This window comes from Colossoma macropomum, unplaced genomic scaffold (genome assembly GCF_904425465.1).
Source record: "Colossoma macropomum unplaced genomic scaffold, Colossoma_macropomum, whole genome shotgun sequence".
In the NCBI taxonomy this organism is placed as follows: domain Eukaryota; kingdom Metazoa; phylum Chordata; class Actinopteri; order Characiformes; family Serrasalmidae; genus Colossoma; species Colossoma macropomum.
Genome location: NW_023494805.1, coordinates 42034084 through 42060526, shown reverse-complemented (window position 1 = coordinate 42060526; position 26443 = coordinate 42034084). Strand labels below are relative to the sequence as shown.

At 40.1% G+C, this 26443-nt stretch overlaps 1 protein-coding gene across 2 annotated transcripts in view; it reads right to left on the bottom strand.

Moving 5' to 3' along the window:
• lmbr1 (limb development membrane protein 1) overlaps positions 1-26443 on the bottom strand; it is a 70869-nt gene that overhangs the window by 36274 nt on the left and 8152 nt on the right. Inside the window, exons 3-8 of one of the 2 annotated variants that reach the window (XM_036596656.1) lie at positions 25999-26038; positions 24801-24940; positions 21356-21459; positions 4228-4354; positions 2630-2701; positions 828-892 (exon numbers count right to left, since the gene is read on the bottom strand). In XM_036596656.1, coding sequence (XP_036452549.1) covers positions 828-892; positions 2630-2701; positions 4228-4354; positions 21356-21459; positions 24801-24940; positions 25999-26038 — 548 coding nt within the window. The remainder of the gene's footprint in view (positions 1-827; positions 893-2629; positions 2702-4227; positions 4355-21355; positions 21460-24800; positions 24941-25998; positions 26039-26443) is intronic. The other variant, XM_036596657.1, reaches the window with a different exon arrangement.

The window sequence follows — 26443 nt, the reverse complement described above, 5'->3', positions numbered from 1 at the left end:
AACATTAAGAAAGAATAATCGTATATAGGGCTGGGCAATATGGTAATACTTTATCAATATCATGATAAACTGTGTCGCAATACGCTTTCCTGAGCGTATCATGGATATCATTAGCACTTAACACTGGCTAACTATGTTTCATTACAAAGTGAGCATAATTAGGCCTGTTTAATTGGATTTAGTGCAGATTATTTATGATTATCATCATAACAGTATCTTTATACACTGATCAGGCATAACATTCTGACCACCTCCTTGTTTCTATGCTCATTGTCCATTTTATCTATATAGGTGCACTTTGTAGTTCTACAGTTACAGACTGTAGTCCATCTGTTTCTCTGATACTTTGTTAGCCCCCTTTTACCCTGTTCTTCAGTGGTCAGGACCCCCGTGGACCCCCACAGAGCAGGTACTATTTGGGTGGTGGATCATTCTCAGCACTGTAGTAACACTGACGTGGTGGTGGTGTGTTAGTGTGTGTTGTGCTGGTGCGAGTGGATCAGACACAGCAGTGCTGCTGGAGTTTTTAAACACCTCAGTGTCGCTGCTGGACTGAGAATAGTCCACCAACCAAAAACATCCAGCCAACAGTGTCCTGTGGGCAGCGTCCTGTGACCACTGATGAAGGACTAGAGGATGACCAACACAAACTGTGCAGCAGCGGACACAACACCACTGGACGAGTCCCGTCATGAACACATATGACATGCTTATGGCATGGTTAAGCAAAATGTCACCAAACACTTAAACACTGGACAGATGTTTAGATTTCACCAATATTTAAAACCATTTTAAACACCAAATACACACACGGCTGTGCTACGTACCGTGGGCTTCACTAACAGCTGACCCATCACGGTGAACATTCGTGACAGACCCACTGGAGTACACACTGTCAGAGAGAGAGAGGATTTCTATTATTCTGTGTCACACACACACACACACACACACACACACACACACACACACACACACACACACACTACTTGAAAAAACAATGAAGTATTCAGAGCTTAGATATTTACAAGGATTATACTCTGATCCTTTTAAACCCAAGGCAATAATAGAGATAGTAATAAGCTAAATATGCACTCAATCATCATTTATAGAGTACTTTCTACTGGGAGGAGTCTGTCCCAAACCATAACCCCTAAATTCACACTTCTGAAAATAATACTGATTTTTTTTATTTGTTTTCTTTTTAAAGATCATTTTAATTTCTTTTAAAGTGAAGTTGAACGATTCAGATTCTTGATCTTGACTCTTATATTGAAATAATAAAAAGCTTCATTAAAAAATGTCCATGTTTTCATGTCACTACCGAAACACAGAGTTTTGGTCGATGGGCGGAGCCTTAATTTAGTCACGCCCCTGCATTTCAGAACAGGAAGTGAGGCTGCATCCCTGTCCCTCATGGCCACATGGTGAGCAGTTAGATCCCATTGTTTTGAAGTAAATGTGTCCCAAAGTCTGAAAATCAGTGTGGAACATTAAGAATCTTCAGATTTTCTGTGTGAACAGCTGTTCAAAGCTGTGTTCGCTGAGCTCAGAATGAGCTAAAATTGTCACCGAAACAGTCAATGAAACATTTAGTAGAGTATGATTTTTGGTGCTGACAAAATGGAGCATTCAATCATTAGTTTTAATAAAATCATAATTCATAATTATCATTAATCATAATTAAGGTATTATGTAACTCAAAGCAAAAGGATTTTAGTCCAAAGTCTGAGATCAGCTAAAGTCTGAAATATGTTTTGAATCATCCATGTATTCAGTACATTTAAGAATAAAATTTCACTTAATCAGAACTGGAAATGTACTAAATAATCAGTGCACGGATTTAATTAGAGCTAAATGAAGTCAGCTGTAGAAATTTATAATGAACCTGTGGAACATGCATGGGGCAACATTTAAAATTATTAAAATATTTAACATTTTTAATATTAAAATATTAAAACTTAAATGGCTCATATAATTGAAAACTGATTTCTTGACATTCCTCACATGAAAGAGTTTGATGTAGGATGTAGGATGATTCAAAACATCCTGTTCAGTCTGTATCTTCCATACATGGAAACTAATCTGTGAAAACAGCCCGTTTTGAACTCTGTTTCTTTGAAGTCACTAACTCATTTACATATACCTGCCTATTTAGCCTAGAGCAGTTTAGCCCGCCCTCTCAGGGTGAAGTAATATGGAGTGATTTGGGCTGGAGTGCTTTTTAAAAGAGGCATAGCCATTCAGAACAGAGGTCATTAGCATATCACTGCTGTCGGAACAAAACCTCGTATCTCCAAAATGGTAACTTTACAGGTGAAGGAAAAAACCTACTTTACTTTTAATGTAAGTCAATGGAACCAGAATTTTTTCCAAGTCATTTTAGGTCATTTCTTTTGATCCATTCATCATGAAATTTACAGACAATGTAAAGGCCAACAGGCATTTAAAGAATATGTCAAAAACTGAAAAAGGATAAAAATGGAGATACAAGGTTTTGTTCTGACAGCAGCGATATAGCAGCCTTAAAGGTAACAAAAACTGTTCAATTCTAGGAGATAAAGATCCGCAAACTGGTCGTTTTATTGCATTTTGTGCTCCTGTTCTTGTGTCAGATGGATGGAGGACTCACTGAGGAGCAGCAGGCCGCCCATCAGAGAGATGCAGGAGTACAGGTACGGCAGGTAGAACTCCCACAGGTCTGCTTAACAGAGAGAAACAGAGAGAAACACTATTACTCACACAGCCTCACAACACTGTCCTCATAGCTGAGCTCCTCTCCATCACACACTCTCAGAAATACTAGGTACTAAACTGTCACTGGGGCAGTGCCCCTCCTGTCACTGGGGTGGGACCCTCAAGGGTCCATCTCAGTACCTTTAGTCAGGGAACATAACTGAACCATAATCCACTGAAATGATATGTTCTAAGCTGTACTGACTCCACACACCCCGTCTCGCCTCCAGGCTTTTATTTTACTGTTCTGTTTAAAACATTCGGTTATGAAAAGGTACAAATACGAACTTTTCACCTGGAAAAACTTATTTAAGGTTCACAATCAGACCTTAAATCCACTGTTGGAGCTTTGAGGGAACATTTACACTGTTTGTACCTTGATGAACGAAAACGTTCCTGAACAGAACCTTTATTTCTATCAGTGTAGGCAGGGGTGGTGGGACGTCGATGAGGTGAAACATGATATTATTGGTTAATATTACATTCCCTGGCTCACGGTGACATCATTAAAAAATTTACATTTACAGCACTTGGCAGACTCTCTTATCCAGAGTGACTTGCAATTTCAGCATTTTTACACAGGTAGGCGAAGGTAGTGTTAGGAGTCTTGCCCAAGGACTCTTACTGGTATAGTGCAGGGTGCTTACCCAGGCCAGGGACTGAACCCCAGAACCCCAGTCTACAGCGTAGAAGGCAGAGACTTTACCCACTACACTACACCAACTGAAAAATCAGGCCGTTTAAGCAGCAGTGCTAAAGTCTTTATATTCTGATGGACAAATACAGAAAAAAAACAAGAATTTAGAGGATTAAATGGTAATATCTAATTAATTATGCTTAATATGGTCAGGAACATGTACGAACAAGGTCATAAGATCCATATTTACTTTAAGTTGAATTTAATGCCACTTTAAATGTAAGTTAAAGGGACATTCTGGCCTAAAACTAGCATCTAATATGTTACCTGCCTTGTTTCAGGATTTTTTATATCCTTTTTGTGCTTCCATCCATCAGAGCTCTCTCACTACAATACCCAGCGTGCACTACACAAATACATCATATAAACATTGGGACTCCCCCCACTTCCTAGCAGTAATGTCAGCTATCTGTCTTCGTTTCACATTAACAAGCTGGTGGTGTGTTAGTGTGTGTTGTGCTGGTCTGAGTGGATCAGACACAGCAGTGCTGCTGGAGTTTTTAAACACCTCAGTGTCACTGCCACAGATGAGCTATCGTCCCTGACTTTACATCTACAAGGTGGACCGACAAGGTAGGAGTGTCTAATAGAGTGGACAGTGAGTGGACACAGTGTTTAAAACTCCAGCAGCACTGCTGTGTCTGATCCACTCGCACCAGCGCAACACACACTAACACACCACCACCACGTCAGTGTTACTGCAGTGCTGAGAATGATCCACCACCCAAATAAAACCTGCTCTGTGAGGGTCCTGACCACTGAAGATCAGGGTGAAAGACACACTGTAAGGCCCTTACCATACAGAGACTCCATGCTCGCTGCATCGTTGTCTATGAGGGCGGACGCGACCCATACGATCCCCAGGATGAGGAGGCCGAGGAGGAACAGCATCACAAACGTCTCCAACACGCGCGCCTTGATGCCCTGAAACACACCGTTCACATCAGAGTTTACGATTAAACATCTTTGACTAAGCTGCTGTGTCCATGGTAACGCATCACTATACACCTGAACTATAGAACACCTGCATGTGCCTAATTCTAATATTATTATTATTACCTGAACAATAGCATTAATACAACCTGAATCTAACACCGGTACTAGATACAGAATCGTACACATACAGTGTTCCACAGGTGTGAATGAGGTTCTAATGAGGGTGTTCTCTCTAAAAGCTGCAGGACTCCCACTGTAACACATCACACACTGTTTCAGCAGCACAGCCAGCCGCCCTGCAGTCCAGCTGCACTCTATTAGCAGCTTCATTTGAGGTTTTCCGGGTCGCTGAGCACCGACAGATCATAAACCTGACTGTGTGTGTGTGTGTGTGTGTGTGTGTGTGTGTGTGTGTGTGTGTGTGTGTGTGTGTCACCAGCCAACATACACCACCAGCGTGCATCACAGAGAGGTGAGTTCAACTATGAAAACAGTTTAAATGGTAAAGTGACACAGTGAGAGACTGCAGAGATTGAGGAGAGAGAGAGAGAGAGAGAGAGAGAGAGAGAGAAGGAAAGAGAGTGAGAGAAAGGGGGAAAGAGAGAGTGAGCAAGAGAGACAGTAGAGACTGGGGAGGAGAGAGAGACACAGGGAGGGGGAAGAGAGAGAGAAAGAGACACAGGGAGAAAGAGAGAAAGACAGATAGATGGGGAGAGAAGGAGGAAGAGAGGGGGAGAGGGAGAAAAAGAGGGGGAGAGAAAGAGAGACAGAGGGAGAGACAGGAAGAGAGAGAGAGATGGGGAGAAAGGGAGGACGAGCGAGCGAGAGAGTGCAGATACTGGGAGAGGAGAGAGACACGGAGGGTGAGGGAGAGTGCAGAAACTGTATAGAGAGACAAAGAGAGAGAGAGACGGGGAGAGAGAGAGAGACAGAAGGTACAAGAGTGAGATAAAGGGGGAAGAGCGAGCGAGAGAGACGGCAGAGACAGAGAGGAGAGAGACACTGAGGGAGAGAGAGAGCGCAGAGACTGTATAGAGAGAGAATGAAACGATGAGAGTGAGATAAAGGGGAAAGAGAGAGCGAGAGACACTGTAGAGACTGGGGGAGAGAGAGAAACACAGGGACATGTTACTGCTGGACTTTTATAGTACAGCAGTAAAATATACTTGTAGTAATTCTACTGATTTTCTGCATTAAAAACAGAAAATAATTCAGAGTTTACAGACTCTTCACTCGTTACAGTGCATACAGTGTTTATATGAGGCGGCCCAGGTTTCTGTATTCACTGCATTCACTTGCAGGACAAACTGTTTTTGCATTTAACTGAGAAAAATTAATCTGCATAAAACAAAATAAGAGCTTTACAGTGACTAAGCAGTTTCAGCACCATAGAGTACCTTTACATCAACATCTTCACTGAAACGCTTCAGGTAAAAGAAGGAATATCTGATCAATATCGGCCGATATGCATGGTTTTGATACCAATATCAGAACAGAAAATACCTGTACTGCCGTATGCATAAGTTTGGGCGCCCCAGTCAAATTCCTTGTTTGGTTGAAGCGTGAATAAGTTCACACACCCAACTTTCCACACATCTTTATGCAGTTACTGTTTATTTGCTGAATCCAACATATTGGAAAACAATATTAAATAAAATATGAAGTGTGCCATCACTTTGGCATAGATTTTATTGTTCCCTAATATGTTGAATATGTATTAAAATATGCAGAAGTGTGTCCATGTAGAGCCCCTGTGTCGGGCCAGATCAGGCCCACCACACAATCCTATCCGGCCAGCAAAATTATTTTTATTTTCTATTAATATAAGCCTGTTTCTCAATGTGCTGCAACGTGACTCTCCTACCCCAACAACAGTCCATGGGACAGCGGTTACACCTCAATTCTACACAATTCTAAGCAATCATATCACTAAAATCCATTTCAGCTGCAGTTCAACCAACATAAACACTCAACGTCAGCTCAGCAGCTCAGAAACTGAGCTCAAGTCTTAATGAGCTTGCAGCAAAGAAAAGATGGCGGGTGTCTAATTCAAGCAGACAGGTAGGTTTAAAAGACTGAGCACCTGGGAATGTTTACATTTTGAAGACTTCAAGTATTCATATAATATTTCAAGGTCTATTATAAGTGTCTATATTTTACTGTTGGAAGTTTTTGAATAAACAATGGTCAGTTCGGGTTACAGCACAATACTAATTAAAAATGAAATAAAAACTTTTTTTTTCTCTGGCCCACAGACTTGATGAGATTTCTTAATACGGCCCCTTTAGTGGTCGAGTTCGACACCCCTGCTGTAGAGGATGTGTTCACTTATTGACCGGGGTGCACAAACTTTTGCAAATATCTCTGGTTCCACATGAGCTGGGTCTGAGTGGAACATCCCCACCACCTGAAGCTGCTCCACTGTGAGGTAACGCTGTAAAGGGTGATTAAAGCACCTGCTAAAAGGTGCTGACCACGAGCGAACGTCCACGTGTGGAATTTTCCAGACTTCCTGAGGACCACTGAACCGACAGCGCCTCCAAGTGACCGTCTGGAGAAACTGCACCTCAGACACGGCGTCTCAAATGCAGTGAAATGAATGCTTAATACTGAATAAATGAACTGACAAAAGCTCTGCGCTCTCTCAGCTCCTCCAGAGTTTCCTCTGGAATGAAGGTGTTAATAGTGAGTCTGTGATGCAGTAACAGCCTCTACTCTTCTGGGAAGGCTTTACACTAGATGTTGAACATTGCTGCGAGGATTTGATTGAGCATTAGTGAGGTCAGGTGCTGATGTTGGATGGTCAGTTCTGATCACTCTCAATCAGGATAAACAGCCAATACGTGGGCCTGTTCACCCTTCAATCTCTGAGATGGAGAGAGGGATGGAGAGAGGGACAGAGAGAGGGACGAGAGAGGGATGGAGAGAGGGATGGAGAGAGGGAAGACAGGGATGGAGAGAGAGATGGAGAGAGGGACGGAGAGAGGGACGGAGAGAGGGACAGAGAGAGGGACGAGAGAGGGATGGAGAGAGGGATGGAGAGAGGGAAGACAGGGATGGAGAGAAGGATGGAGAGAGGGACAGAGAGGGGGTGGAGAGAGGGATGGAGAGAGGGGAGAGAGGGATGGAGAGAGGGAAGACAGGGATGGAGAGAGGGATGGAGAGAGGGACGGAGAGAGGGACGGAGAGAGGGACAGAGAGGGGGTGGAGAGAGGGAAGAGAGCAGGATGGAGAGAGGGATGGAGAGGGAATAGGGATAGAGAGAGGGACAGAGAGAGGGAAGAGAGAGGGATGAAAGAGGGATGGAGAGAGGGATGGAGAGAGGGATGGAGAGAGGGACAGAGAGAGGGAAGAGAGAGGAATGGAGAGGGGGTGGAGAGAGGGATGGAGAGAGGAAAGACAGGGATGGAGAGAGGGATGGAGAGAGGGAAGAGAGAGGGATGGAGAGGGGGTGGAGAGAGGGAAGAGAGCAGGATGGAGAGAGGGATGGAGAGGGAATAGGGATAGAGAGAGGGACAGAGAGAGGGAAGAGAGAGGGATGAAAGAGGGATGGAGAGAGGGATGGAGAGAGGGACAGAGAGAGGGAAGAGAGAGGAATGGAGAGGGGGTGGAGAGAGGGATGGAGAGAGGAAAGACAGGGATGGAGAGGGGGATGGAGAGAGGGAAGAGAGAGGGATGGAGAGGGATGGAGTGAGGGACGGAGAGAGGGATGAGAAAGGGAAGAGAGGGATGGAGAGAGGGAAGAGAGAGGGATGGAGATAGGGATGAAAGAGGGAAGAGACAGGGATGGAGAGAGGAATGAGAGAGGGATGGAGAGAGGGAAGAGAGAGGGATGGAGAGAGGGAAGGAGAGAAGAATGAGAATGAGAGGGATTGAGAGGGGGAAGAGAGCGATGGAGAGAGGGATGAGAGAGAAGAATGAGAAAGAGAAGGATGAGACAGGGATGGAGAGGGGGATGAGAGAGAGATGGAGAGAGGGATGAGAGACGGGATGGAGAGAGGGATGGAGCGAGGGATGAGAGAGGGAAGGAGAGAGGGATGAGAGAGGGAAGAGAAAGGGAAGGAGAGAGGGATGACAGAGGGATGGAGAGAGGGATGAGAGGGATGGAGAGAAGGATGAGAGAGGGAAGGAGAGAGGGAAGGAGAGAGGGATGAGAGGGGGATGGAGAGGGATGGAGAGAGGGATGGAGCAAGGGATGAGAGAGGGAAGGAGAGAGGGAAGGAGAGAGGGATGAGAGGGGGATGGAGAGGGATGGAGAGAGGGATGGAGCAAGGGATGAGAGAGGGAAGGAGAGAGGGATGAGAGAGGGATGATTTTTCTCTGCACTATTCTTGCCTGTCTAAAAGTGAACAGTGCTGAATATAGCAGCTCTGAAATATTCACAACGCCATCATTTCACTCACACACTCAGACCAGGCTGCTCACACCACTGAGTGTGTGTGTGTGTGTGTGTGTGTGTGTGTGTGTGGGTGTGTGTGTGTGTGTGTGTGTGGGTGTGTGTGTGTGTGTGTGGGTGTGTGTGTCCTGTTGGTCCTAGTCATCCTCAGAAGGCTCTCGCTGACCTCACGTATCCTTAGTAACAGCTCAGAGTGGCTAGTGTTTGTGTGGGCGAGAGAAGAGAGAGAGACACTAGTGCAGGTTCTGTTCACACGTTTCACAGATTTTAGGCCAATTTCCAAAATGTGCAGCTCATCCAGTCAGAGGCTTTAACTGTTTTAACTACTGTAAGAACAATTTACGGTTTCTCATATTTTCACAGTACAAAATGTGGCACTTTCGCTCAACATTTTTACAATATTTAGACACTTTTTAAAAATTTTGGCTTTTCCATCCATGTTTTTAATGCACAATTTAAAAATCTGCATAGGAGAGGTGGATATAAAACCATCTAATAACCGATGAGAGTGAAAACAAAGAATAAGAGACACAGAAGAAACATCTGATGCAACTATACATATACATACATACACACACACACACATACACACACACACATTTTTTATATATATATATATATATATATAATATATATATATATATATATATATATATAATATATATATATATATATATATATATAAAAAACATACATATAAAATATCGCTGCTATCAGAACAAAACCTTGTATCTCCAAATGGTAACTAAGGAAAAAACACACTTTACTTTTAATGTAAGTCAATGGAACCAGAATTTTTTCCAAGTCATTTGGTGCCGTTTCTTTAGTTCCGTTTGTCATGAAATTTGCACACAATGTAAAAGGCAACAAGCATTTTCAAATTATGTCAAAAAGTGAAAAGCGATGGAGATATGAGGTTTTGTTCAGACAACAGCGAAATATATGATCATATTTTAGATAAATTTTTATGTTTTACCTTTTTTCCCTTTGATAATGGTAAAACAACTAAATTTTATAATCACTAGAATTCAAAGGCTTTTCAATAGACTACGACTACAGGAACTGCCGTCTAATATCTCTCAGGCCTCAACATGCAGCGTTAACGCAAGATCAGTACTTCATCTGTGAGAAATCATACGCTGACCAGCCTTCATCAAGTCCACCTCGTTGTTTCTACACTCACTGTCCACTTTATCAGCTCCACTTACTATATAGGTGCATTTTGTAGTTCTGCAGTTACAGACTGTAGTCCATCTGTTTCTCTGATACTTTGCTACCCTGTTCTTCAGTGGTCAGGACCCCCATGGACCCCCACAGAGCAGGTACTATTTGGGTGGTGGGTCATTCTCAGCACTGCAGTAACACTGACGTGGTGGTGGTGTGTTAGTGTGTGTTGCGCTGGTGCAAGTGGATCAGACACAGCAGTGCTGCTGGAGTTTTAAACACCTCAGTGTCGCTGCTGGACTGAGAACCAAAAACATCCAGCCAACAGTGTCCTGTGGGCAGCGTCCTGTGACCACTGATGAAGGACTAGAGGATGACCAACACAAACTGTGCAGCAGCAGATGAGCTATCGTCTCTGACTTTACATCTACAAGGTGGACTGACAAGGTGGGAGTGTCTAATAGAGTGGACAGTGAGTGGACACAGTGTTTAAAAACTCCAGCAGCACTGCTGTGTCTGATCCACTCGCACCAGCGCAACACACACTAACACACCACCACCACGTCAGTGTTACTGCAGTGCTGAGAATGATCCACCATCCAAATAGTACCTGCTCTGTGAGGGTCCATGGGGGTCCTGACCACTGAAGAACAGGGTAACAAAGTACGCAGAGAAACAGATGGAAACTACAGTCTGTAACTGTAGAACTACAGAGTGAAACTATACGGTCAGTGGAGCTGATAGTGGACAGTGAGTGTAGAAACAAGGTCTCTAATTAAATATTATTATAATGGATTATAACTGTTCATTATAATTAAGCACCATTCATCAGCAACTCCCATCATGCAGTAGCTGAACCTGTTTCTCTAAGACTCTGAGAGCGTGTCAGAGACAGAACACAGAACACACACACACACCATGAATCACTGTACACACACACACACACACACACACACACACACACACACACACACACACACACACACAGGTCACTGACGCGTAATTCTCACCAACTGGTTACAAGCAGGTCCCAAAAACAGGATATGTGAGTAAAGGAAGGGCTTTTTGGGGGCGTTTGAAGTCTAAAGGCCGATTTCACCCCCCTCCCTCTTCCTCCCGCTACAGTGAAGCTGTCTTTCCCCGATTAATATGAGGTGTTGGACGGATACGTCTTCAAAGCAAACAACGCTGGGGTTCGTCAAGAGACGAAAACACACATCAGAAGCTTTTCAGACCGAACGTTTTCTTGGTCTTTGTTCGTTTGTAATTAATAAATATATTTAAACATATTTAACCTTTTAAACCTTTTCTAATTCTGATATTTTTACTCTCCGCAAAACACAACAAGTCACAAAACAGCAGCTGATAAAAGCAAAAATCCAGAGACAGCGATTTAAACCTCAGTTATTTTCTACAAATCGAGGTCTGGGCCTGGTTGAACGCTGCCAGTTAGTGGGCGATATGGTAAAAATTGAACATCACGACACTTCAACACACGATTTATCATGATATTTAGTTTTTTGAGTTTGATGAGACAGAACCAAAAACTTGCCCTAATAGAGCCACATCAGTACAATGACTTTAATTCAACACTTCACAGATTTATAAAAGTTGATTTTCTAGGTGAAAATATGTTTAAACATCCTCTAGAGGAGTATCAGCACTGTAATGCATGCTAGGATAGGACAGATCAGTCTCTCTATGTCATCACTCTGTTTACGCCAGCAAAACGTGTTTTATTTTTCCTTTATAAATGTGTTAGTAAGGGTACGCAGGCACAGACATGCGTGTATCTATATATATATATATATATATAGCTGTTGTCGGAAGAAAACCTTGTGTCTCCATTTTTGACATAATTTGAAAATACCTGTTACCCTTTACAAGGTGTACAATGATGAATGGACCAAAAGAAACGGACTTGGTAAAAATTCTGGTTCCATTGACTTACATTAAAAGTAAAGAGTGTTTTTCCTTCCCCTGTAAAGTTACCATTTTAGAGATGCAAGGTTTAGTACCGACAGCAGTGATGTGGATGTTTAATATACTAAGCTCTCTTTGATTTGTGGTGTTTATATTTTGTTTCTGTGTTAAGTGCGGGTAGTGGGAGGGGGGGGAGTTCAGGGGGGAAAGCATTTATTCGTATGTGTTGTCATTGTACATCTTGTTTTCTGTTTACTATTAAATAATAATATAAAACAAAATAAAATACATATATATAAAAAAAATAAAAATACAAAATGTGCCATAACTTTTGCACAAGCTATAATTCACGTTTTTCCCCCTATATATTAAACTCTTGAGATGTGAAACTTGCACTGCTTTAAACTGCAATTTCGATATAAATATGATTAATCGTTCAGCCCTACCTACAGACGGGCGATACGGCAAAAATATCACACCATGATACCTCAACACATTTTAATCATACATCACAATATTCCGTTGTTCTTGGGTTTTAGAACCCTCGTGTGGAACACAAGGCCCGGCGCCCAGATCAGGTCCGCAAAACTATTTTAATTTTCTATTAATATTAGCCCGTTTCACAACACGCTGCACTACAATCCCCAGCATGCACTGCAGCATAATGTGTGCCATGTAATGTAGCCTACTGTAATGTTCATAAGGTTGTGTCCTGTAGGCTATTCACTCATTTATTTATTTACTTGAACTATTTTAAAAAACAGTGTATCGTTTCTTGTATCGCTGCAGTGCAAAATGAGGGGCTTTTGCTTCCAATTCGTCAACATTTTTGTAATATTCAGATTTTTTTTTCTTTTGTTTTTTATGCAAATTAAAAAAAAAAGTTGCATAGAAGAGATCGATGTAAAAGAATAAAAAAAAAGAAATAACAGATATAGGAGAAAAAGAACAAGGGATCCAGAAGAAACAACATCTGTTTAAACTCAGATACTGTAACCTATTTATTCATTTATTTATTTTTTGATTTTTGGGGAATATATGTAATAGTTCAAAAAAGTTCACTACAGCTGCTTTAATTTTGATGGTGGTGTTTTGGTGATGTTGAATAAACAGTGACCAGTTTAGGTTACAGCAAAACGTTATTTAACAATCAAATAAAAACACAGACGTTCTCTGGCCCGCAGATTTATAGAGGTTTTTAATAAGGCCCTTTTGACACCCCTGTTTTAGAAGATGAACCAATAAAAGCCTCAGTGGTGCCACATTTAAATCCCAAACTATCAATATTATGAATTTAATTAATCACAGTGAATACGATAGTTCTTATTTTTCTACTGGAATTTTTATTGTGGCGTAATTTATCACGATAATGATTAACATCATCATAATGCCCGTTAGCATGGTGCTAACCGCAAGCCTAAATCACCTTCACTCGCCTCAAACCATTTGGAGTTGTTCAGTATCTCTAACAGACTTGACAATGTTGTTTTTGAGGCATGGTTGTCTATAAACACAGACAAAAGTACATAAGGCTCATTCTACAGAAACGTCTATTTTTGTGTCCCTAGCATTTACAGATATATTACACCTCAAAAACATGTTAGGGTTACAATTTATTTATATTTTAAAATGAAACAATATGTTATTTTAACATTTACACCTTTTTGAGCCTCAATTTAGCAATATTGGTTTTTAAATCAATTATCTAGAACTCCAAGCACCACTGAAGAGCTCGTCCTCACAGTCGTGTGTGAAGGCTGAGGCCATATTTTGAAGAAAAAAATGTTTTTCTGCAATTTTAACTACAATAATCTATACATGACTATGAAATACATGATTTAAATGACAACGAAAACAAATAAATATTATAAAATATATAATGAAAGTTGTTGTCCCCAGGAGTCGTGTCACTGGTGTTACTGCGTAACAAAAAAATCTCTTATTTTGAAATAAAAGTCACACTGATGACATCACTCGACTTCCTTTTACCTGTTCTCTGAGGATCTATGAAGAAAAGCTCATGAGATTCAGAGATTTTCTCATTTAGCTCATGATTTCGTATGAAGCTTTTAGCTGAAGTCACTGGTGTGACCGACTTTATTCTGAGGTCATTGTGAAAAAATAGAATACAAATGGATTAAATTCCATATTTTGGTGGATATTCCATGATTGACAATGTGGTTTGATGCTCTGTAGCAGCCATTTTGTAAAATGCATTGTTCATTAAAATGTCTCTGGTGTTCCTTTATTATGTGTAACACCACTGAGGGTCAGTAACACCAGTGACTCCCTTAGACAGACAGAAAGGTGGACATTTCTGTGGAATGACCCATAAACAGAGCTAAAATCAGGAGCAGTAGCTGTCAGAGGTCTGAATGTTGCCCATGTTTGTGTTTATTCATAGAGATAACAGTACGTTAACTACATTTTGGGTAAACTGTTTTGGCCAAGCATGAATATGGTTAGAATTATATCCTGATTCAAAAGAGACAGGGTGAAAAAACGTGAAGCTCCAAGACAAAAAGTTCTAGATACTGACACAGAAATCAGAAAACTGGCCAGTAAAGCTGCTGCGGTCAGCGGCCGATGGCGCGCACACACTAAACCGACCTGGCAACCGACCTGACAACGAAGGCTGGGAGACTCCCGAACCCAAGAATTCCCTTTAACGTTGTGTAAATTTCTGCTGAAATAGAGAAGCTCATATGTTGCCGTGGTGACCAGCGCAAATACGAGGCGTCCGAACCCTGGGAACGAAAATCGGCCAAATACTCACAGCTGAAAAATAAACACCAGAGCTGCTCGAGCACAAAGAGGGAGAATCAGAGTCGTTAAACACACACACACACACACACACACACACACACACACACACACACACACACACACACACAGAGCAGTGCTGAAAAAATAATGAGGCACAAAATTACAGAAAGTGGTACAAAACTTTAAGTCCTACTGTGGAGCAATAATGACACATTATATATTATTATCATTAAAGGGGAAATCCACCCATTTTTCCAAAATTTGCTGCATAACTCAGTGTGTGAGATGTAAACAGAGTGATTCAGAGTGGTTTGGTGTGAAATGGTTGAGATGTCTTTACAGTGGTGGTGATAGGAACCAGGGGTCGTCATGACTACAACACAAATATAGACACTTTATTTACTATCCAGAACCAATCTGAAATAATCCTTTTTTTTGGGACTATTTATTTTTCCTCACAAAGCCCTAAATGTACCTCTCCATAAAAGTAAATAAATTATAAATAGTAAAAGTAAATAAATACACTTTAGAGGCATTAAACTCATCAGAGGAATTCATGCCAAATGGAAACACAATCACTACAGTGGAAAAATGTAACATGCAATGCACACATGACGTTACTCTTCCAGGAGAATACAGGCCAAAGTGAAAGACTAAACCTCTATTACACTGTTTTCATGTCGCTTGACTTATTTACTGACAAAAACACCAGAATATTTACATTTAAAATAATAAAATGTTGGATTTGTGTCAGAATTCAATACAATCTCAAAATACGATCAATGTACAGATACACTGCGTTTTACTGTGCTGTATTTCAAACTGCCTCACCTGCCTCACTGAAATGCAGTCACAACAGTGAAAACAGTGAAAGGCGTGTAAACAGTAACATGCTGACAAAACTTGCCAAAATGAAAAGTAAAAGATTCATAACTAATTTAACCTTGTTTGAAGTACCGCACGGTAGGAAGCAGCATCACCGTCAATTCAGTACATTTTACGGTGGGTTGTATTCAATACTGACACAAATTCAGCATTTTGCTGTTTTAAACGTAAATTCTCACGTGTTGTGTTTCAGTGAAGTGAAGTGATGTGAAAACAGTGTAACAGCCTTTTATTTTTCACTGTGGGCCGTTTTCTTCCTCTCCATAACGGACAGGGACGATTTGGTCATACTCATGATGTCCATGTAAGGTAAGTTAATTTGATTTCGAATGGAAATTGAACGACTGCACGTTTTCATTTCAATTTGCTGTCTTTGTGTATTTTTAATGATTTTTAATTATAAATTTCCAGGATTTTTTTTTCCTATTACTGTAATGTTTCAGTACCAGCATGGTGGCACCTACTGAATGATCAACTATCATCATATTTCTCAGCCCTCAGTGCTATAAGCAGCATGTAAACATTATTATTAATATAAATTTTCCTTTCAAATGTAATTTCTCTTTGTTTTGACGTAATCAAAATATTGCCAAGCCTTAACCTTGACTCTTTTAGCTTTTCCCCCCAGCGACTGTAAAGCCACCTTCAGGTCCTTGGTAAATAAAACTGTTATTATCATCATTATTTTCACTATTATTATTACTTTGCCACACAAACCAGGCGGTGGAAAGTGATCATAAACATTGCTACGCCATAATATAAAATATTACATATGTTATGTGGACTATACATAACAAATACGCTTTAAAATAACAGATTTGATCATTTCTGTGGTTTGCCAGACTTGCATATAAATTCCAGTAAAGAAACGAGAGCATTTCATAGGTCTAAACGCTCAGAGTGGATTACAGAGAGATCAGACGTTGGAGCTGAACCCCTGCCGCAGTAAGACTGCCATCTGCAGGAGACAGAAAGGCTGTGTCTGCATTTAGGGGATCTTTTTAGTGGAGTTAAAACAAAAAGGAGGAACTAAACTCACATTATAATACTGAAGATTTACTAGTTCACTTTATTTAGCCTTTTATTCTTTAATTTAGGGTCTAATTTTCTTTTCTGCTTGAACGTTTAGATGCAGACGTTTTGGCAGCTGGAACTAGGGGGTCACTTATTTCCAAGTGAGCAGAACACACACGGAAAAAAATGAATCGTATGTGTATATGTGTAAACACACACACACACACACACACATTATATAATATATGTTTTATATACATATATACATATATATATATATATATATATATATATATATATATACACACACACACACACTTTTTTGCATGTCTGCATGTTTTACTAACTCCCGTGTGACCAAGGTTACTTAAGCATTTGCATAATTATATATTCATAAACTCTCCATGCATACAGATTTTAATAATTGTAACAGTAAAAGTAATAGGTTGGGTGTTAAAACCAACTTCTTGCAACTTTAAATTCTGAATTCTGGAATCGAATCAGAATATTCTTTATTCTATTTATTGTATTTTTATTTAATTTGTCCTCCAGAGAAATATTTGTTAAGTGTGTGCTTGTCTGGTCTGTTCAGTGTACATTACAGTCATACATGTTACATGTCATAAATGTGTGAACTTACTAAGGCAAATTCCTGACATGTGAAACAAACTTGGTGAAGTAAAGCGATTCTGATTCAGTGTTAAAACCGATTAGTTGCTATTTTTTTCTTTTAGTATTAAAACTGATCTCTTGCGATTTTTCCTTGGTATTAAAAAGGTTTATTTTGATTTTCTAACCTTTGGTATTAAAACTGATTTCTTGCAATTTTCCCTTAGTATTAAAAAAGGTTTACTTTACTTTTTTATCTCCAGTATTAAAACTTTAAACTATTTTTGCTATTTTACACCCAGTATTAAAACCGATTTCTTGCCACTTTTATCTTTAGCATTAAAACTGATCCTTTGCAAATTTCCTTTAGGATTAAAAAAGGGTTACTTTACCTTTTGACCTCTAATGTTAAAATTGATTTCTTGCTACTTAGGCTTCAGTATTAAAAGCTATTTTTTCTGAAATATTAAAACTGATCTCCTACAATTTTCTCTAGATATTAAGAAACTTTATTTTTAAACTTTGTTTAACTTTTTTACCTTTATTAAAACTCATTTCTTGCTGGTTTATCTTTAGTATTAAAATCAACTTCTTGTAAGTTTACCTTCAGCATTAAAACTGATTTAAACTAGTTTCGTGCGACTTTACTTTCAATATTAAAACTGATTTCTTGCTGCTTTATGTTCAGAATTAAAAGGTGATTTCACGGTGTTTTACTTCCAGCACTAAAACTCTGACCTCCAACCTCCGATTTTAGTAGGAAACCATGGTGGAAAGAAGAGGAGGAAGATGGAAAACGTGGTCTCGGTGACCCCTGGTGTTTTTAAGAACGGGTCAAACAAATAAAAGTGGACTGAACTGGATTAGACTTGAGAGCGTAGCAGGAAAATCCTGACGGACACTCGGCGAGAAGGTCACGCCACACGTATCCACACTACTTCATCTTCCAGAGCGGCTTACAGAGGAGCTTAATGAACTCTCCTGCTTCATTTCCTCCTGTTACTGAATCTAACGTGCAATATTAAACGCCCCCATTAAAGCGGCCCGCATGGCGCTGTAACGTGGAGATGAGAGCAGGTAGTTCGGAGGCACGAACCAGCGCAGGGTCCGGCCGGGTAATTTGACGTGTACTTAAAAAAGGAAAACCTCAAATCTGCCTTTTATGGGGTTCTGTGGCTCCAGAGTTGACCTTCTCCGAGATCCGCAGGAGGGCTTTCATATGAGCTGCACGTCTACGACCGTTTCCTTTCTTCACACACACACACTTGCGGTGGACGTGTAGGTCAACATAAAGCAGTGCTGCCCTCGCTTCCGCGTTTATGGACGATCAGTAGCCAGAAACAGCCGCGGCCGAAATGAAAGGTTATAAAGCGGCCCGCTGGCTTCTCTCCGCCGTCCCCCCAGAACAAATTAGCCCTGCCCTCGTAAACTACAGTAGCAACTAATCTTTATGTAAGTTTGCCAAAACGGACACAAACCAGGAGCCACTTCAAACCGGAGGGAGGAGGGGACTTAACACGCTCTCCTTTCTTCCTTTTCAGATTCGGTTTTCTCGCCGGTCTCCTCTGAGCGCCAGCTTTTTGAAGCTCGGAGTAATTTATGATATGAGGAAGTTCGCCGAGTTGTAGATGGTTTTTTTTGGCTTTTGAAGTTTTATATTTCTGGGAGGGTGGGGTGGGGGGGGGTGTTTGAGGTGCCCCTAATAACAATATGAGGCCAAAAAGACAGAAAGAGGCTATGAGTGTTTATTGGTATACACTGCAGGCCAAAAGGGTGGAAGACTGTTTTTTACTGTCAACAAAATAACACACTTATTTTACCCAAAGCAGTCAGTGCCAGATTATTCCACTGGTCTTTTTAAAGCGTAATCTATTCCTCCCCTTAAGTACAATTCTGATGGGATCAGTGTTGCATGGAGAGGTGAAGTAACGTAATTATTGTCTGTGTTTCTCAGAAATTTTAGTCCTGTCCACCCTGTAATAATCCAAAGATATAAAACGAACTGTAGGAATAATCCCAGGTCATATTAATCCCATGCTATAAAGCAACTGTAGAAATAATCCCAGGTTATTTGATCCCATGCTATAAAGCAACTGTAGAAATAATCCCAGGTTATTTGATCCCATGCTATAAAGCAACTGTAGAAATAATCCCAGGTTATTTTAATCCCAAACCATAAAGCAACCGTAGAAATAATCCCAGGTTATACTAATCCTGTGTTATAAAAAGAACAATAGGAATAATCCCAGGTTATAATAATCCCATGCTATAAAGCAACCGCAGAAATAATCCCAGGTTATTTTAATCCCAAGCCATAAAGCAACTGTAGAAATAATCCCAGGTTATTTAATCTCATGCTATTAAGCAACCGTAGAAATAATCCCAGGTTATACTAACCCTGTGCTACAAAAAGAACTACAGGAATAATCCCAGGTTACAATAATCCCATGCTATTAAGCAACCATAGAAATAATCCCAGGTTATGTTAATGCCATGCTATAAAGCAACCATAGAAATAATCCAAGGTTATATTAATCCCATGTTATAAAGCAACAACAGTAATAATCTCTGGTTACATGAATCTGCCTGTGCCTGTGCAGCAATCAACCAACCAAGTCATATAGATTATAGTAACCCATGTGGTTTATGGATTACCATAACCTATATCACAGGTTATAATAATCTATGTGCTATAAACCAAACCATAGAAATAATCCCAGATTACATTAATCCCATGCTGTAAAACAAACCATAAAATTAACCCCAGTTGATATTAATCCCATACTATACTAACACTCTTGATGTAAAACATCTGACTGAGCTGATGAACCTTCGGGAGCATCTGAGTGGAGGAATCAGGTGAAGCTGATCAGAGCTGCAGTAAAACTCTGTAGGAGAATCAGCAGCAGCTCAACTGATTCGCACTCACTGCTTTGTTCTCACTGCAGGGCAGAGTGGATTCGTTTCTTTAACCTGATATAAATTACAAAGCACAAGTGACCAAATCTGATTTATATGATGAGACTGTAGTCACATTTGGTTGCATATCCACATGGTTGTGTGTGTATGTTGACTGCAGCTGACACAAAATGTGACTTTTCTCTTGGAAAAATCAATTTTTTATTTATTTATTTTAAATAAAGAAGGTTCGAATGATGCACTTCTTTCGCGTACTAAAGTAAAAGGGTTACAGCTTCACTCCAGACATGTTCCAGGCCTTTGTAACAGACTTGCTGTGGATTCGTCGCTATGTTGATGTGCAGTCTACAGTAATTCGACCTGTTTTAATGATGAATACTCGTGCAGGCTCTCCTTTCCCTAGCTGAGTGAAATCAAGAGCAAGTAAAATGAAAAAACTTTTGTATTGATTCTATTTAACAATGTCAAAGTAAACACATTATTCATTAACCTGTGATAGATACGATATATATGCTCAATATACATCATACATATGACATATGATATCTACACTCACTGACTGTATACATGATATTTATGATATCTACACTCATTATATTAATCCCATTGACTACATAGCAAGTGCAGAAATAAACCCAGGTTATATTAATTGCATTGACTATATATGATATATACATGTTCATTGTCTGTATATATGATATATATGCTCATTTGCTGTATAAATGATGTGCATATATATATATATATATATATATATATATATATATATATATATATATATATATGCATAGATGCTCATTGACTGTATGTATGATATGTTACTGACGGTATGTGATATATGACATACACACTCTTTGCCTGCATATACGATATATGATGACATGTACACTCCTTGGCTGTATATATGATATATATGCTTATTGAGTGTATATAAGATATATATGTAACTGTATGATATATATGTATATATATGATACATATACACTCATTATATACATGACATATGATATCTATACTCACTGGAACATGAGGACACTGTTGCTCTTACAAAATGTCGGTGATAAAAACTCAAAACTGCGTTCACAAAATGAAAACAATGTTAAAAGTAATAAATTCTGATGAAGCTTATTTTGTCCCCCTATACAGCTACAGAATGTACAGCTTTTTAAATGGAGTACATCTTTCTTTAGGCTCAATCAAAATGGATTTATTTATTTATTTGGGCAAATAAGACACACAATAAAGCCATTAATCGCGATTCGTCATTTTAATTAATGGACAACCTAACCGGTCTACTGTAAATGCATCCATACCTTTTTGGAGCCAGCAAAGCCCTCAGACTCCAGGAAGAAATAAGCGAAAGGCATGAGCACGAAGAGACAGAGGTTGGAGAAGAGAGACACCAGGTTCCACAGCCCTGAGGAAGGAAAGAATACAAAACGGTCAATACATCACACAGCGCTGTGAAAAAGCCTTAGGCCACCTCAGAAAACGGCACATGCAAAGCTATTTATCAGGATGCTGACGTTTATTTGTTCAAGAAATAAGCTAACATGAGAAGCAGGGCTGCACAATAAATCTTATTTTTATGATTATCGAGAAATGAGTTTCTGCAATAAACACATCGTCTGTGTTTACATGCAGCGAGTCTCTCCAATCCAATCCGCATTCATTCTGATTACAGATGAAGACTGAGGTGTTTATTTTCACTCTACTCAACAATCTGATGAAAATCTTCGTTTACATGTTCACTACAGGTAATTAGATCAAAAACTACGCACATACGCAGAGAACCACTTAGTTACCATGACAACCAGCATCACATGAGTCCACTCAGAGTGAGATGAGCAGCAGTGAGCAGTGCTTGTGCTTTTCATCACTTTAAAATGATGTCAGACTCAGGAAAACGTCCTTCACACGTCCTTATTAAAGAAGGCCGAGAGGAAGACTCGCTTGGACGTATTCTATTCCGATTGATCTATTAGTCGGATTATTAATTATCAGGCTGCATGTAAACGTGTCTACTGTTAAGAGCTGTGATGCCAGAACAGATTGGATTGCCTTAAACATGCAGCACCAGAGAAACGTCATTACATTAATGCCATAAACCATGAAGCCTAAGGAGTGGTGCTGGGATTGAGCCATACTTTCTCATGTGATATGCGAGATATAATATATATGCTCATGGAGTATATATATGATATATACCATATATACACTCTCTGCCTCAATATATGTAATATATAAGATATATATGCCCATTGGCTGTATGTGTACACATGATACATACGCTCATTGACTGTATATGTGATTATATATACACACATAAATATATATGACATTCACTCCTTGGCTGTAAATATATGATTCATATGCTCATTGAGTGTATATATGATATATACAATATTTACACTCATTAACTGTACATATAATATATACACTCCATTATTTACAAGCCCAGAATTTACACTTACCATCCAATACCAAGTTTATCTAATCAATCCTGAATAAATTAAATCAGGTGCTGCTGATGGAACTGAACAAATCCATGCGATGGCTGGAAAGCAGCGAAAAGTCATAGCTTTTCATATACTGAAAACAACATATCACTACTGTATTTATGTTTGCTTGTGTTTATTCTAATGTTATATAGTGTTGTTTTACTAGCAAAATCACACTTACAGCCCAGATAAACAGACCTTTCCACAAAAATGTACATCAAACCATTTCTCTATATGTCAAATAAGACAGGACAGATATTCTTCACCAGTCTAAATTACAGCAGGGATTAATTCATAATCCATACGGTCAGAAATAGAGTTTAATCACGGTTCATTAAGAGAATGACCACAAGGCTTACTCATCCTGCTGTTATTACAAATAATAATAATAATAAGAAGAAGAATAATGGAAGCTGAAGTGAATAATTTGAGTTTTTTTTTTTAAACCTGCTCCATTAGCAGCACAAATGTTACACTCTGATGCCCTCTGGTGGCCATGGATGAAACTGACCATTAAATAAAATTGAATTCAATGCAAAAAAAAAACATTAATACAATCAGTAGTGATTTAAACCTTTCCTCAAGGCAGCTGGGTATTAATTGTGGTTATCCAACACTTTGGCTAATACTTATTAAATTAAATCAGGTGCTGCTGGAATTTAACAAATCCACAGAATGGCTGGAATGCAGCAAGAAACAAGGAACCAAACCTGTGTTCTTCTAAACAGCTCACAAGTTTAACGAAAACTCGTTACGTTTTACTGTATTTATGCTTATTTGTCTCTATTATAATGTTTAAAAGGTGTTTTTTCAAGTGAAAAACACACTTACTGCCCAGATTTCACAGCCCATACTGTAGTCATTTCAGTGCAATTATTTATATAATCTGTTATTTGGCCAAGATTTTTCATTCTGGTGCATCACTACTTCAGGTTATCCTGCTCTATTGGTCAGTGCTTTTCTAGTGAGATTATATACCAACCTAACTTCATTAAATACACCTATTTGAATCTACACTGATTGTCCATGTTATCAGCTCCACTGACCGTATAGTTTCACTCTGTAGTTCTACAGTTACAGACTGTAGTCCATCTGTTTCTCTAAATACTTTGTTAACCTGTTCTTCAGTGGTCAGGACCCCCATGGACCCTCACAGAGCAGGTACTATTTGGGTGGTGGATCATTCTCAGTACTGCAGTGACACTGACATGGTGGTGGTGTGTTAGTGTGTGTTGTGCTGGTCTGAGTGGATCAGACACAGCAGTGCTGCTGGAGTTTTTAAACACCTCAGTGTCACTGCTGGACTGAGAGTAGTCCACCAACCAAAAACCTCCAGCTAACAGCGTCCTGTGGGCAGCGTCCTGTGACCACTGATGAAGGACTAGAGGATGACCAACACAAACTGTGCAGCAGCAGATGAGCTATCGTCTCTGACTTTACATCTATAAGGTGGACTGACAAGGTAGGAGTGTCTAATAGAGTGGACAGTGAGTGGACACAGTGTTTAAAAACTCCAGCTGCGCTGCTGTGTCTGATCCACTCGCACCAGCACAACACACACTAACACACCACCACCACGTCAGTGTTACTGCAGTGCTGAGGATGATCCACCACCCAAATAGTACCTGCTCTGTGAGGGTCCATGGGGGTCCTGACCACTGAAGAACAGGGTAACAAAGTATCAGAGAAACAGATGGACTACAGTCTGTAACTGTAGAACTACAGAGTGAAACTATACGGTCAGTGGAGCTGATAAAATGGACAATGAGTGCAGAAACAAGGAGGTGGACATAATGAAGTGGCCAGTTGGTGTACAAGCTGCATGTGCACAACTGAACAGCAGCAATATCCAAAAACTACAAGCCGTCCTGCACTCGGAAACAAGTAAAACACAAACGACCCGGGTTGACGTGCTTTTTATGCAGCAGAAGTGCAATCAGATCTCAACTGGACACACCAGAGAGGCATTTTAGTGAAAGGTGTAATTGAAATCTGGCCAAAGTTTACCCAGAAACAAAACACAGGTTCGTGCGAGGTGCAAACAGGCTCACACTGTATATAAAACACAGCTATTTAAATATTTATTTATAACTGAGTAATGTGTAATTTATCTGACTGAGCGCATGCTGAACACCGAGGTTAAACAGAGTCTGATCCTGAATGAAAGGTCGACCACTTTGAGAATGTAAGCACTTCTTACTTCTGTAAGAAGCTTCTCCTGCCCTAATAGGGACGACGATCCAGGGCTGATACTGACCGTGGATGAGGGATCCATTGAGCCACTGAATGTAGTAGTTCTTTGGAAGGGAGAGGAGGATCTCATTACTGATTATAGAGAAGGGAAGGAGGAGGACGGCCCCTCCGGACACCGCCAGCGTAAACGTACACAGGTACATACTGCAAAACAGAGAGAGAACAACAGTCGTATCACAGACAGATTACACGCTTTATGACTTTTGGTTTAAATAGACAGTTTAGCTGAAAATTTACTTCTGCTTCCTCTCACTGGCCACTTTATTAGAAACACACACCTTCTGCTTCCCCTCACTGGCCACTTTATTAGAAACACCCACCTTCTGCTTCCCCTCACTGGCCACTTTATTAGAAACACCCACCTTGTGCTTCCCACTAACTGGCCACTTTATTAGAAACATCTACCTTGTGCTTCCACTAACTGGCCACTTTATTAGAAACACCCACCCTGTGCTTCCACTAACTGGCCACTTTATTAGAAACACCTTGTGCTTCCCACTAACTGGCCGCTTTATTTGAAACACCTACCTTGTGTCTCCACTCACTGGCCACTTTATTAGAAACACAAGCCTTGTGTTTCTGCTATTTGGCCACTTTATTAGAAACACTCACTGGCCACTTCAGGCTACAGGGGAGGGGTTTCTGATGAAGCGGCCAATCACACTTCCATGTCAGCGTCACTGCTGTGCTGAGAACAATCTACCGCCCTAACAATATCTGGTCAGCAGTGGCCCTATGGAGGTCCTTTCCACTGATAGATGGAGTAAATGGGGCATTAATAAATAGTACATTAAAAGATGGTGCTTATACACCAATATAGTTAACCAGTGAGGTAGGTGTTAAAACGGCCCGCGAATATTTCTATTAGAGATTATTACGTGATGTCAGAGACCACATAAGCAAGTGTATGAGATCACTTAAGAACTTGAGACAAGCCTGTTATGATTTATGCAGGCAGTTAGCATGCGGCTAAATTGTGGACATAGGCTTTCATCATCTGTGAGCAACATTAGCCTTGTAGCTCCAGTGCTGAAACTTAAGAAGCTAACTTTAGACACCAAATACATCTTAGCTGAGCAACTACGTTTGGGGTCAGAAGGACTTTTCACTGAACTTTCGCTTTAAAGTCGGTGCATTTGTGTATTATTAAACAACAACTGTACATACACACAATCAAAAACAGGGTACATTAAACAACTCACGATATTCTGTTGACGATGGCATCTTCATCTTCATGGTCATCTGTTAACAGGAAACACTGACATCAATAAGTGACCTACACCTCTGTGAAAATGACTATGAAAGAGGTAACAACAGCAAAAACCTGAGTTTTTCCAATCTGATTGAAGCCACGTTTAAATGTGGTTTCAAATTCAAATCAAATTAGTTTTCAGGATGTGAGGAAATCTGACAAGTCCCTCGAGCGGCACAACCATCTGAGCACTGGCCCTGTCATCAGGAGATCGTGGTGATGCTACAGCCATCCGTGGCATTCTAAATAGAACCAATGTCTTTACTAAAGAACCCTTAAAGAACCGTCTTTTTAAATTATGCACAGAACCCTCACTGGCCATGTGCCATCTTACATCACACCCACACTCTCTGTAAATAATGGTAATTATCAGACTCGCTCCAGTGACTGGATCA